Here is a 15,115-nt window from a genome sequence, read left to right on the forward strand (position 1 = left end):
CCTGCCTCCGCCAACTGCGGCGGGACCACCAGATACCAACGCCAGGGCGCGACAAGGAAGGAAGGACAGAAGGAGAAACCGAAACGGGAGAGGAAGGGAGTAGGAAGGGAAGAAGATCGAGCAGTGTTGCGCCGCTGGAGAGAGGGAACCGAGAAGAAGAAGAAGAAGAAGAGGAAGAAGAAGAAGAAGAAGAAGAAGAAGAGGAAGAGGAAGAAGAGGAGGTGGAGGAGGAGGAGGAAGAAGAGAAAAGGAAACGGGGGAAGAGTGGAAGAAGAGGAGGAGGAGGAGGAGGAGGAGGAAGGTGGTGGTGTTGTCGTCGAGGTGGAAGAGAGAGAGAGGAGGAGAGGATTGGTGACCGGGTCGAGGCAAGCTCGGTCGCGCGTCGCACGAGGACTGTTGCACGGGCCGAGCCGATGTCGATCGCCGCGTAGACCTCTCCGACTCTCGAGCGAACCGTACGAGTAGAGCGGAGAACGAGAGGGGGAGCGTTTACCCACCACCGTGACGCGGTCGGACGCGCAAGGATACAGCTCGGCCGAGAGAGAGAGGAGAGGAGAGAAGAGAGGAGAGAGAAGAGAGAAGAGCAGCGCCTCCTCCGCCGTTGACTTAGGCCTGTCTGGTTGCGCGAAGCTGCGACCGATCCAGGAGGAGGACGGGCCAAGCGGGCCGTCTGTCTGGCCCTTGGACACCGCTCATCGACCATCGGCCACCGCGTCGTCTCTCGACTACGCCAACTCTTGCATCCAGGTCCACGAGTAACGATCGTGCACGCCGCATTTTCCATTTTCGCCTCGTAGTCTCTTCCGTTCGCGGGCACAGCCGAACCTGTCCTCCTCGTTCGCGACGCTCCACCGGCACAGGTACACCGAAACCGGAACGACGACCAAAGGCGAGGACCGACACCGACAGGAAGGAGAAGAAGAAGAAGAAGAAGAAGAAGCAGAAGAAGAGGAAGAAGAAACGGTAACAAAAGAAGAAGAAGAAGAAGGAGGAGGAGGTGGAGGAGAAGGAGGAAGAGGAAGAGGAGGAGGAGGAGGAGGAGGAGGAGGAGGAGGAGGTACGATGCTGCCTAGGGCCAACGCAACCCGCGGGTTACGTTCGTTCCCGGTTGCGGTCCTGCGAGTCACCTGCGTCCTTGCCCTACTCGTCGTCACGTGGATACCGGTCACCGAAGCTGTGGTGAGTCCTTGAAACATCCCGCTTACCTACACCTCGCTTCTTCGTTCCTACTCCGATTCTAAGCATCTCTCGTTATCCCGAAACATCGTTTCGTTCTCTTTCCCGTTATTATCGCTTTTTTTTTTTACACATCGTGTACTCTGCGCCATTACGCACGTTCTAACCTCGTCGCATCCTCGACGTTCGTTCCTTACCGAGAGAGGGAGAGAAAGAGGGAGGGAGAGGGAGAGAGAGAGAGAGAGAGCGCGCGGAATTAAAGTTGATTTCGCTAAAGTGTCGATTATCCAGTGGTACGTTCCGTTTCTTTCGACGACGATAATTTTCGTTTTTTCAATCGTCGATCATCGATCATCGAGTATGAATGAACCAACTTTCGCGCAACTAGGTATCTCGGTTATCCAGAGATACCGGTTCGTTCGGTTTCCTCGAGAGAGAGAGAGAGAGGGGATGGAGGGGGGATGAAAAAGGGAAGAGAGAGAGAGAGGGAGAGGGAAGAGTAAAGGAAAATTAAATATTCGGTATTCCGGAACGAGGCGAGAAATCGGAAAGCTCGGCGTTTCCGCGTTATCGCGTGTATGCGTAGGAATGCGAGAGCATTTCTATCCGCGGCGCGAGACCTAGAAAGCGAACGCGATCGACGACGATCGTCGTACGTTGCGTTAGCCACGTTTTATTAACGTAGGTGAGGACAAATTAACCGGAGACGAGCGTAATGTCGTAATGTCGAGCATCAGGAACGATTCGCGTCGATCTATGAGTTTTTAAGAACGTTTTAAGAACGCGAACGATCCCGAGGCACGTGCGCGTGCGAATGCCGGCTACGATCGATCTCTCGATCGCGCGTCCACTCCGATTCCAAGATCCGCTGAAATTCGCTGTGCGCGATGCCAGATATCATTTTCCATATTTATCTTGCGATATCTCGCGCGCATCGCATTTTATCACAGCTTCTCGTTCGAATTTCATCTTCCAAATTTTTCTTTTTCACACAGTTTTCGGACACAGTTTCGGGTTTTTATCCTCGGAATAATTCTCGCTCTCCAACTAATAAAAATAAATAACGATAGCGAGCAGTTTTTATCGTGAATATTTTTTATCTCTACGATTTTTTTAATCACTGCCGGATAAAGAATTGGAAAGAAAGGAAGAAAAGAAAAAGAATTCGGGATGCATTAATGAACGCGAGCGAACGGCCGGTAACGAACACGGAATGATATTTCGATTCCATCCGTTATATTTTTTTAAGATAGGCGTGAACGCAAACGCAAGCAGCGATCGTTTGAATTTAATTCGTTGCGTGTATCGATTACGTACGTAAAAAAATCACCTGCGCGCATACGTATATGTATATATATGTACGTATATACGCGTAATAATATAAATTTTTACAACATTCTCAAAAAATAGATATATAGGTCGCGTTATCTGTGCGGACTCGTTTCAAATTATTTACAAAGAATATTTGTTTTATCGTCTTTTTTGTGAAATCGTATCCATATTAATCCATTTCGCGAGGACATCGGTTCGACCGATTTTTCGATCTAATTTCGACGTACGTACGTAGGAGGGGAGGGGAACTTTTTCTCGCATTCTCGTCGTTTTCCGTCTTTATAATAATTGGCCGTGTATAATAAATATTATTTGGTTTTGGCGTTGGTTAAGCGTATCATTTCCTCGATTTCGCGAAACAAATCGTATTATGTCGAATCTATGGAGAATGGGCGCGTATACAAACGCGAATCGCCTCTTCCGATGAGTGGAATTCACGTGTGACTCGTGCGTGATGTCACAAACCGTTAAAAGCGTTTATCTTGAGAGCGGAGGTTATGAATAATGTATGCGGGGGTATTTTTGCAATTACACGGAAATTTACGCAACAATGTAATCGTATTGCGTAACCAATTCGCGTTTCGCGTGTTCCAAGATATTGGCGATATTCGTTGATGGTTTTTCTTTTGATCCTCTCCTTTATTCGTGGAAAAAAGGGTCGCGAACATCTTTCATTCGAGATTGGAAACGCACGGTGAATTTTTCTAAAGTAAACTACACACCTCTTTTATATTTAGTCATCGGGCGTCGGGGCATAGCCCTCTTTTATAGCTCCGTATATAACACGTGTGTAAGTCCAGTTATTAAAAGCACAAGTACGAGTGACGTCAGTACCGGTGCCTACCGATTACCGACCATTACGAACGATCAAATTTGGAAATTGGCAAACTTTCCGTTCTCTCCTCTTCACCCGATACGATGAAAAATTATACAACCGAGTACCGAGTTTCCTCTCCTCGTTCGCCACTTTTCCTTCCATCGCGAATTTTCACTCCTCCCCCCCCCCCCCCCCTCCTTTTTATCTTTCCCTAACCTTTAAATCAAAGAAGTTTCACTCAACTCGAAGTATTATTCGACTCGAAGTATCTCGACTTCTTCCCATTATCTCGTCTCTCCAACTTCTATAATTAGCATCTCGTGTTTTCGTATGCATCGCGTTGTAAATTTCGTTCACGTACGATTACGATGCAACGATTCGATGCAACGAGATGATACTCGATATTTCGAAAGAGACGACCGATATCGTTAATAAATAAATGGAACGAAAGGAATAAAATGGATTTTGTTATATCGATCGCGAGACGATTTCGAAGAATTATTCGACGTTGTATGCGGATATTAAAAAATACTAAGAAAAAATGGTAATAAAAGGAGGGAAGAAGCGGGAGGAAAGAGACGAGTAATAAGGAGTAATAAGTGTAAAAGTTTTAAAACGTGGAAAACGGATGGTTCGTAAAGGTTGTCGGGGCCGATGGTTGGGGGGGTATCGGTTGCATCTTCCTCTATCTCGTTGAAATCACCCGGTAAACAAGCGTGTAGGCGATTTCGACGCCTGAACCGAGTGCGCATCCTTTACGAGGCATAAAAGAAGATAACTGTCAACGTGTAGGGTGGCGGATGGGAATGGAATAAACGTTAGGTCAAAAGGTTTACGCATTTTTTTCCAACCCCGACAATGGCCCGTTATGCTGCCAAGTTATTCAGTATCGTGAGAAATAGTTCGGAAAGGAAGCCTCTCGGTTTTCTTCTCCTCCCTTTTCTACGAACAGTTTCCCTTCCAAAATCTCTCATTGATCGACGCGACAATGAAAATCTATATAAATCTATCCTTCGATGGATAGATTTCGGGAATCGTGTTCGATCGATCGTTCCAAGAATTCCCAAGATTTTTCCAGATTTTTCGAACCACCAACGAAATGGAACAAATTCTTCTTCTTCTTCTTCTTTTTCTTCTCTATAATATATCTCGATACTTGGATGATCGGTTTACGCTCAATTATAACGCGTAACAACGTAAACTCGCGTTGTTCGAATAATTTGGTACAATCGACGAGATCGATCGGTCGTGTATCCGTTCGAAGATCGCCTTTGTTCGGCAGATAGCGGCAAATCGGGAATTGATCGCGCAACGACAACGCGTCCCTTCCTTCCTTCCTTCCTTCCTTCCTTCCTTCCTTTGGAAAAGAATGGGAGGAACGAGGATGCGTAAAGATTATTATTATTATTATTATATAGCTTCTCGATTTCACCCGTTTTCGTTGATCTCTCTGATTTTCCGACGAAGAAACAAAGAAGCGGCGATCCAAACGACCGTTGCTTATTGCACACTAACAATACCGTACTTACTATTCGTAAAGTATACGAGGAAACTGCTATACAGGCGGTTATTTACATAGGTATAATAGAAGGTTGCGTTACCTTGACTAACCGAGAAAGCTTGCATCCGAGACACGCGATACAGCTCCGGTTAAATATTCGTTCACGTGGGTCGTTATTACTAAATTATGCGTGAAACGGAGACACTTGGTCATCGCTACCTATAACCGAGATATCGGCAAATAATACACACGCACGACTAATTATATTAGACTCTCGTATTGTTATTGCCGTTGTTGTATTATTTCGATTCAATTGTCGTTATTTGCAACGAATAACGAGAATTAGTCGATCGACTATCTGTTTCATACGACGGAATAATTTCAATTTTTGTATATTCGACGGGAGGATTACGATTTTATTAAATGATATTTGAGATTTTATCAAGGGATTTCTTTCGAACGTCGATCTTTTCAAAAGAGGGGAGGGAGAGAGAAATAAAATACACGTGTCGCGTTTTATTTTCTTTAATAAATATTATAAACGAAAAAAAAGGGAACGTTTCCTTTGAACGAGCGATATATTACGAAATAATTGACGACTTGGTCCGTGATATCTGGGATTTCTGTTGCTCCGTAGGAAGAGTCTGCCCCTGATAACGATAAACTTTTCCTGTTGTTGTCGCGTGGAGACAATCACAACGCGAGGATGCACTGCTCGTTTCATCTTCCTCGTGGCGTAAAACAACCCTGTATTTGACGAGATAAAAATTTGCGTGACATCGCATTCACGGATATTCGTCGATGCGACGTCCCGATTAATTTTAATTACGTTACAAAAATTTATCGCGTTGTTCTTTTCTTTTTTTCTCTTTCTTTTTTTTTCCCCTCCTCTCCCCCACTGAAAAGAACCTCGATAAGGTCTCATAATAGAAAACGGATGTTTCAACGACGCTTTTTATTTATTCCGCACGTGATTCAATCTCGAACGAAGGATGCCCACGCTGGCCATCTTCCCGGAATATTTACACATATATATGTATCTACGTATCGAAAAATGCTCGGTGGCCACGGTTTCTACACGAATTCTACTCTCACCTGCATTTCACGATGCTAAATACGTAAGCTTGTTCCACCCACGCGAACGAGAGGGAAGTCGAGTAAAAATAGGGAAGAAGTGTGCTATCCTACGATGCTATAGTTACGAGCAACTATATGGCGATATTTACGCCATCTATCTCCTCTGTAGAATATCGTTCTAACATGGTAACGGGTAGTAGGAATACGAAAGATACGAAACATCCGTAAGAAAAAACGATCAAACGAACAAAAAAATTCTTCGACACCATTTGCGTTTAAATCTGCACACGCTTGTTCCTTCTTTCTCTCTTTCTCTCTTTCTCTTTCTCTCTCTTCTGTCTACGTCATCGATGTTACGAAGATAATTGACAAATTTGAAACTTTACACGTTTAACGTGAAATATTATACATTTGCAATTCAATTCTCGATTTAATTCATCGATCGATTGATAAAACGAGGGGCAGATCTCGAGTGTATCGTAAGCAATAGGATCAGATGTGATCCGAACTCGTTCCCTAAATTGCAGCTATATTAATGAAAGCGTCCTTCGTAACGTGGAAGTCTCCCAATATTAGAAGTTACCGACACATTAACAGATTGATGGTAAAACGCGTTATACGAATGACATCACCTTCTAGAATTGTTGTATGCAAATACGTCATTGACCATCATTAACCCCATTATGTTTATGCCTCGTGCCGGCCAATTTTTCTCTCATTTCAACCCATACCCGCACGCAAACATTCTTTGATGAAAGAAAACGAAACGCCAACAACGAATTCATTTCGCCCCGATTAATCGCAACAGTGACAATTTTTAATACGAGTAGTTATACCACAGCGAGTTTAATCGCGCTTCATAAATCCGAATTATTTTAATTTCGTTTCTTTCTTTCTTTTTTTCATCCTTTCGTATTCGCCAAGTGAAATCGAATACAAAATATTTTATAGATAATGACGAAGGATAAAGAATGCAATATCGATGATGATCAATCGGTGGCGCGTGTAATACATAATTTCAGACCTGACGTCATACAAATATTTATACGGTTGGGATACAATACGATACAATCTATTTACGGGTTGTGATAGATCACCGTGCTATAAATTCGAGAAAAGCGCGCTACGAGCGTTAGGAAGGACCGTAGACGTTCGAAGAAAAAAAAAAGAAAGAGAGCGAAGTCGTAAGTTACGCCCTTCCTAGTATTTATACGTTACGTCACAGGTCGGAGGACCGACGAATCGTCAACAAAGAGGCGACGCAAAGAGCTATACGTGTATATATATATATATAAACGTATTTACTTAGTTACTTGGTAAATGGAATAGAATATCGCGCGATAGAACGTTTGATTATTTACTTGGATCGTCATCGCTAATTCATATGTCAATTATTCAAAAAAAGCGACATCTCCCAATGACATCACTGATCTGATCTCATTCGTTGCAAATATATGTACGTAACTTACTAAGTTGCATCCAACGATTAAACGTAGCGCGTTAAAGAAAATAAACAGCTTCAATTATCTAATAATTTTCCCAACGAGAAGATCGTAACAAGATGGTCAATTTGATTACGTAACGAATACTTTGGCCAATGTTGTTCTCGTCGCTTGATCGGTAAAATTTCGATATTCGATCTATGCGTGTATCTTTTTTTATCCATATAATACGAATCATAATCGAGACGGATCTGTCGGCAACTGTCGATTGATCATTAAAACGATATTAATTCCATAACTCGAAGACTGTTGCGCGTGACATCACAGTCTAAAATTATTTATTAACAAATGCGACCGTTTATATCGTATCTTTGGTTATTTACTAATTGTTGTACTTGTTCGAGGACGTTTCCACCGATATTCGAATATTTCGACTTCGGTAAAGCGAATCGATACTTTTCTCTCTCTCTTTCTCTCTCTTTCCAATCCTATATTACCAATAATAAAATTTGCAATCAATGTTTAGATATGATAATTTTAATTCGTAGGTCATTATGTAACGTTATATATAAGAAGAACCGAAACGAGAATTCGCGAGAATTTATCTTGCAGGAGAGAAAAATACTCTTTCTCTTTCCGATTGAATTATCGAAATGAATATATCGTGTTGGCGAATGTCATTTTTTCCCCCCCTCCTTTTTACACAATAAGGAAAAAGATGTTATAACCAATTACATAATTTCAATATTTCGACGTTTCGTTCTTTATATTTCATTCTTCAACAACGAATAAGAATAAAATATTATTCCTGGAAAAATATTTCCACGCTGAAATATATTTTTGCAATGGTCGTCAGCGTGAAGTCAGAATCGTACACGGAGGTCAATCACGTCCCAGGCTATACGATACGAATTCTCGTAAGCTACCAGTGACATCACTGTTACTTTTACGAGTTGTTTATCACGAGCATGAATGAAACAGTTCAGCGTGACAATCGAAGATAATACCAAGTACTCGGCCGAGAGGAAGAAATTCCTCGAAGGAGAATAGGAGATTCGTTTATTGCCGTCCCGATAACTCATCGCGCGTGCACCACCACCACCACCCCCTCGTCGTCCTCGTCCACGTCAACCCTTGCTTCTTCCTTCCGTCGCGGTGTTTCTCGGTAAACGAACGTTTCTCGGGGAGGAAGAAGAGGAAGAAGGGAAAAAAAGAAAAAGAAGAAGAAGAAGAAAATAGAAATCAAAAATTAATGAACCGCGGGACGAGTTTATCGCCACGAGGCGGTGGCATGTCGAGCCGCTCGTAAACGCGAGCTACAAAAACCGATACGATGACGACTTTCTGCGTTTCTTGGAAATCGACGATAGCGAGAGCTAATAATAACGGCGGTGCCGCTAAGCGCTAACGATTTCGGGGTTGAAATCGATGAAACGCGACTCCGCCGTTCGCGTGATAGCGCGTGATCGATCGATCGATCCGTTTCTTTTTATTTTCGTCGTACGCGTGAAAGATGAAAGGTTATCGGTTATCGATCGGGGACCGCGGTGGACGAAATCGGATACGATGTGTCGATAGTTTAAACGTGCGTGGAAACGTTTGTAACTTCGCATCGTGATACGGTTTATACGTGAATTATAGGGATCGATAAATAAACAATGTCGATTTGAGAATCGTTTCGATACGTGCGTAAAAATAAAGATTTCGACGAATCAGCTTATCGAACGTTTATCGTCCGACTTTCTTTTTTTTCTTTTTCTTTTTTTTTTCTTTTTCACCAAACATTCGATAATCGCTTGGAACTGCATACGTAACTCCACCGAAGTTAAAAATAGACTCGTTATTTCCAAGTAAGAATCGTTCGTGGAAAATATTTTAGATTACCTTGCGTCGCGTATAACTATTTCTTTCTTTCTATTTTTTTCTTTTTTTTATCAACGATTTCTACGTACTTTCCAGCTAGCTCATAATACTAAGGCTTTTATTCATTCATAGATGAATAAAGATCCACCCATTTATTAAGATCTTGAAGCGAATTCGGGAAACGACCGATCGTCAACGCCTATTTATGATTTATCTACGATTTACGAAACCAACGAAATCGAAACGACAGACTCGGTTTAAATAAACGATGACGAAAGAAGGGAATGTACGAACGGAGGGAAAATACGAACGCGTAGGTGCAAACAGATCTTTCCGATTCGACCGATGGTTTCGCGCTGATCGATAAATGAGATAAACGAAGAAGAAGACGAAGATCGGCGCGAAAGAAAGACGCGGAACGACGGAGAGATTTCGCGAAAGATTTCGTCAAATTGGTAAATTACATCAGGCTTGGTATAACGGTGTCACGAGCGTTACCAGAACATGGTTTAATCTATGTGGGACGTTTAAGGGTGGACGCAATCTGTCTCTTACGAAACGTGCTAACCTCGATACACATTATCTGAAGAAACTCCGGGAGTTCAAGGGGTCTCTCGAATACCGTTTCGTCTTCTCTCTTTCCCTCTATTTCTCTCGCGTAGGGAATCGTGCGTGGTACGACTCTTTCTATTATCGCGACGATTCGGTTGAAAATTTGAAACCGATTTCGGTTCGAGTTTGTTCCAGTTTTAAAGGGGTCTTAGAAAGTTTACTACTCCCTCTCCTTTGTGCTAAACACGAAAAACACTTCCTCCTTCTTTTTATCCTCAGTTTACTTGTTTACTTTAAGCGTTAACGCAGAGAAGAAGTAGACCTCGGTTCGTTATAAAAGAGAAAAAAAGAGGAAAGACGAGGCGAGTGCATACGAAATGATAGGAGGCACGGCATACGTGGAAGCGGTGGACGATTAGGCACGCGACAAAAGGGATTGGACGATCGACTCTCCACCATCGTTCGGAGGGGGTGGGGGGAGGATCGATTTCCAAAAATAGGGCGCGTACCAACCGTATATCCGTTTCTATTTCCGCGCGCGTTTACAAGCCTATCCATCCGAGATGCGCTCGCTTCTCGGTCCCCCGGATATTTTTTCCCGCTCACGCGTCGTCGATAAATTAAAAGGATCTCTCGTTGCTTCTCGTTTCACCCTGCGTCCAATTATTATAAAGTTAAGACGAAAATCCTTTCCTTCGTGCTTTCACCCTTCGATGCAATTACGAAAGAGAGAGAGAGAGAGAGAGGGGGAGCTATAAATGTCAGCTTTATGCAATATTCGATAGAATATTAGGTAATGGATCGCGTGGGTGATGTTTGAACGTTGGAAACGTTCGGATAGAGATCGAATTTACCGACTTAATATTTTCAATCGTAATTCTTTACCACGCAACGAATTCACGAAAAGATCGATAGGAATAAACTTTGCAAAATTTTCAGCGCGAGGCTCGTATCTCGAAACTTTCATTTTCACCTCCGTCTTTATTCTTCGCGCTAGTCGAAATTTATTACAACCTTTCTGTTCTCTCTATCATTAACAATTTCTTCTGATCCTCTCTCGTAAGAATATCGAGGAATATTTAAAAATACAATTTTTATTCGCGAATAATTAACAAAATCGAAGGTGCGTATCTTGAAATACAAATCACCATTATCGGTGCGAGGAAATAAGCTTTTGAAACGCCAAGTTAATTTCCTCCTTTGATCGAGTAATTTTCGATCGATTCGAATATCTCGAGTATCGACTCGAATGATAAATTGAATTATTCGAGATCGTTTATTGTTTCGAATCGACGACAAACGATGTCGAGAGAAAGGGGAGGGGGGAGGAGAGAGCTGTTAAAAACAGGGCGTTAAGTGGTTGACGAGAATTTTCATGGTGATGAAATGCAGGAAATCGAGTAACGCGACTCTCGTTCTGTGAATCGAACGATGGAAAGAGACGAACGGCGCGGAGACTAACGTTACAATTGGCGCCAATGTGCGCTTACATGGTCAGAGTCAGTACAGCTAAACTTGACACTTGACTCTTGCGCTAGAAACGTACCACGACCGATTAGAATTGCATCGAAACGTTTAGGGTTACACAGTTCAATGCTAAATGTCGCGATGAGCAAGGGATGTTGCACGACGCAGGCTGCGTTTAATCGTACAAATTATATCTAAAATTTATTTTACGATTACACCAGTAGACATTGTTCAGAAATATGATATCGTTCGTAAGTGAAATTACGTCGCTTGTAACGAGATACGAGAGAGAGAGAGAGAGAGAGAAAAAGCAAGAGATTAAATTTAGAAAAATTGATGCGCGTAAACCGTGGTACCACGGTTTATTTTTAAAACGAATCCAATTTCTTTCGTAATAATTCGTTCGTTTCACTTAGAAATCGTAAAAAAAATATACACACACACAAATATGTATTCTACTTACATATAGAAATTTAATACACAAATTTTCAAATTAATTTATATTCAAATTTATCGCTTAATTATTAGATAACGTATTTTTCTATTTTAATTATCTCGGGTAAATTAATTTTTCAACGTTTCTACACTTTGATATTATATATTACTCGTCGTATCGTATCGAAATTTCGGTTTCTTCTTCTATATTTTTAGTGGGAAACAGAAGAGTTTTAAGATGAAAGTGAAAATCCAAAAAGAAAAACGTTTCTCCGTTACAGATATCTTATTCGTTCAGCTGAGATTCTTCATCCTGTATCATCGATCTATCATTTTCCGTCCTTTCGCGTAATAAACTGACTGGAAAAGCACGATAAAAAGCGCGAGGATCTATATGATATTTCATCGAATTTCATTTCGGATTAAAGGGTCGGCAGATTTTTAGACGTACGATTGCTTCGTTCTCGCGAGAAAGAAAGAAGGATGCGAAGGGGAGGAGAAGGGGACGAAAGAAGGGAATAATTACGGGTGGAAAGCACGGATATCGCGAGATCTCGCTACGCGATTTTACTTGTGTCGTACGCACACGTGGATTCTTTTATGGGGGTCAGCGGTTCTGGCGACGGACGAGTCGGACGCTCGATTATACAGGTCTCGGTTGTACGAGCGTTGATTTCACCCGACCTTTCCGACCCGTTACAACCTCGAATAAAGCCATTTATGGGCCTTTAACTCTTTCTCGCTTCGCTCTCTGATATACGCCACGTTCGGATAGAATCGACTCGCGTTATCGTTGTCGCGAATTTAATTTATCCGGATGACGATCGACTCGATGATCGGATTAGACGAACAACGCAGGAGATCGCCAACTATCTCTCCTAATGTTAAATACGCGGTCGCGAGATGTTAAATTGAATTAACACCGACTCGGGGCGTTTATTGTCGATCTCGACGAAACACGGTTAAACGGGGAATTAATATCCAATGTGGATGGGAATTACGAAATCTGTTTGAAATTTTTCTTAAATCCGTCGATGACGATGGATGGAAACGAGCGAACGTCGAAGGACGGCGGAATCGAGGGGAAAAAAGTGAATGGGGGAATGGGGGAAGGGTGATGGAATTTTTTACGCGCGCCATGGTTGTTAGGAGGCGAGCGAGCTGGCCGCGAAAAAGAGAAAACGAGCGAAAGAGGGAAGGAGACGAAAGGAGAAGAAAAAGGAAAAGGGATAAGAGGACGAGGAAAGAGGCTGAGGCGTAATCCCGTTGCCCTGGATGCGCGGTGAGTTTGCATAACGACGACACGCCGTCTTCTCTCTGCGTGCTTATCCACTTACCAGCCTCTCCTCGTATCGTACGCACTTTTTTGCCCACGGATTTTTACTCCATTCCCTTTTTCGGCAAAAGAAGCAAGAGGCGAACGACGAGACGCGCGGCTCCCTCTTTCGGAATTGCTCGCCACAAATCATCCGCCCGTGCTAATATTTTTTCCTTTTTCGTAATTTCGTCCTACTTTCTTGCTCGAACGAATCGAATGGAAATTCCAATTTTTCCAATTTCTCGTCGCGCAAAGAGAAAAAAATGCATCGCCTGTATGAATAATTATAGGCAAATTTTTCAGCGACTCGTGCTCGAAATTCAAGGATGCTCAGTTTTCAAGGATATGCGAACCTAGCAAATTATATAACTCGAATTGGCCGTTCGTAATATTTATTGCGACACGCTTATTATATTTATATTTGAACGACAGTTAGAACATGTCTATTAAAATTTTCTATAAATAACGATCTGGAAATGATTTCTCGGAAGAATCGTTGTGTACAAAGTTTCGTAGAATCGGAGATCATCGACTATAACTCTCGATAAATCTCGATCAAATTCCTTTCCTTATTAAACATTTTCTTCTATCCGTTTTCAATCCGGGATGAATCGTGGCCGCGAACGGTGGGCAGACGAGCGAGAAACGAAATTCACGGAGCGGAAGAGGCGAAAGAAAAATGAAACGAGAAGAAGGAGAGAATACCGGTTGGTTGGTTGGTCGGCTGGCGCGAAAGATAGAGAAGGATAGATGGTGAAACCGAGGACGCGAAAGGGAAGAGAAGAGTTAGGATGAGGATCGAGGCGGGAGCAAAAGGAGGAATCGAAAGCGGCGGGAATGGAAAAAATACGGGACGAAGGAGGAAAGGAATAAATTGTTCGTTGCGTAATCGAGGGGAACGAGGCGTTCGCGGCGCGTTTGTTTGAAAAATTTCAATTTCGTCGATACGAGATAGTCCGGCACGATGGACCGATTCTTGTTTCGCAACGCGATCGCTCGAGTCGATCGTTGGACTCTTTACTCTCTCGATTCGCTGAGGGGAGTCGAGGGAGAATACGTTGCGGAAGATGCCGATCGAAGATCGATACGTAACGGGAATGAAGAGAGGGTACGGAAGAATCGAACGGGTTTGAACGGAGAGAAAGAGATGCTCGCTTGTGTTCCTTGACGTAACTTTCATCCGATCGAGCGTTATCCTCTCGACACCGTTTTAACCCTTGTAACGCCGAATGGTTGAAATGGCCGTGGAAAAGGTGCCAACTTTAATTTTTATAATCGCTACGTTTTCGTTTCTCTCTCTATCCCAAACACGGCGAGTATCCGGTGACTTCTAAAACGATAGTATGCATACACACACGTACACGTACGCGTTAGATAGGTTGGTAGCGACATTGTCTGGCCACGATTTCGCTCGGCCAGCGTCATCCGGTCAGAGCTGAGGACGACGCTTAATATTACCGCGCATTATGCAGATTCCGAACACCGTGCCTCCTCTTCGCCCTCTCCTCTCCCACCGCTGGAGCTCGTCTCACCCCCTACCTGCTCCCCCTCTCTCGCTCCTCCTATCTCGCTGCGTGTACAACCGATCGTGGACCGCTGAATCATCATCGTCGTCATCATCATCATCACCATCATCATCATCATCATCGCTCGGCCAATTCTTTTTCCAATGGAACGCGATATTGTTTCCGATACGAGCGATTCCCGATCATCGTCGCTGCTTTCGCGAAACGAGCAGATTTCTTCTGCAAATGCTAATTCTTTCTGCCTTTCTCTCTCTCTCTCTCTCTCTCTCTGTTGGTTTATCTCTTCGTTCGTGGAAAGAACCCGCGCCGAGAACTAGGGAGAGGTTAGGGGAATGGGAGAAGCAAGAATTTTTCTTACGCGCACTCTTTTCTAGAATTTTCGACTCGATAATTTTCGCAGAGGAATTTTGCTTTCGCACGTTTATAGAGTTCGCAGCGACGCTTCAACGCCCGATCCTTTCTTCCTCCTCCCGAGAAAAAATCGAAATTTATTTTCATTCGTCGTGGATGCGTTGGAGAAAATTTTAATGTCACTTTTTCCTCGAGCGTGTCATAATTTACGATTACATTTCGTACAAAATTTCGGATCGAATTGCGTTGTATAAAAAT

The 15,115-nt window shown here is 43.0% G+C and overlaps 1 protein-coding gene across 1 annotated transcript in view; it reads left to right on the top strand.

Annotated features, from left to right (window-relative positions):
* The first annotated feature begins 1,042 nt into the window (after positions 1-1,042).
* The window catches only part of LOC107999765 (collagen alpha-1(IV) chain), a 40,988-nt gene continuing 26,915 nt past the window's right edge, over positions 1,043-15,115 (top strand). The window contains exon 1 of the mRNA XM_062086486.1: positions 1,043-1,179. Coding sequence (XP_061942470.1) covers positions 1,063-1,179 — 117 coding nt within the window. The 5' untranslated portion in view covers positions 1,043-1,062. The remainder of the gene's footprint in view (positions 1,180-15,115) is intronic.

The sequence above is a fragment of the Apis cerana genome, linkage group LG16 (assembly GCF_029169275.1).
Source record: "Apis cerana isolate GH-2021 linkage group LG16, AcerK_1.0, whole genome shotgun sequence".
NCBI classification, from domain to species: domain Eukaryota; kingdom Metazoa; phylum Arthropoda; class Insecta; order Hymenoptera; family Apidae; genus Apis; species Apis cerana.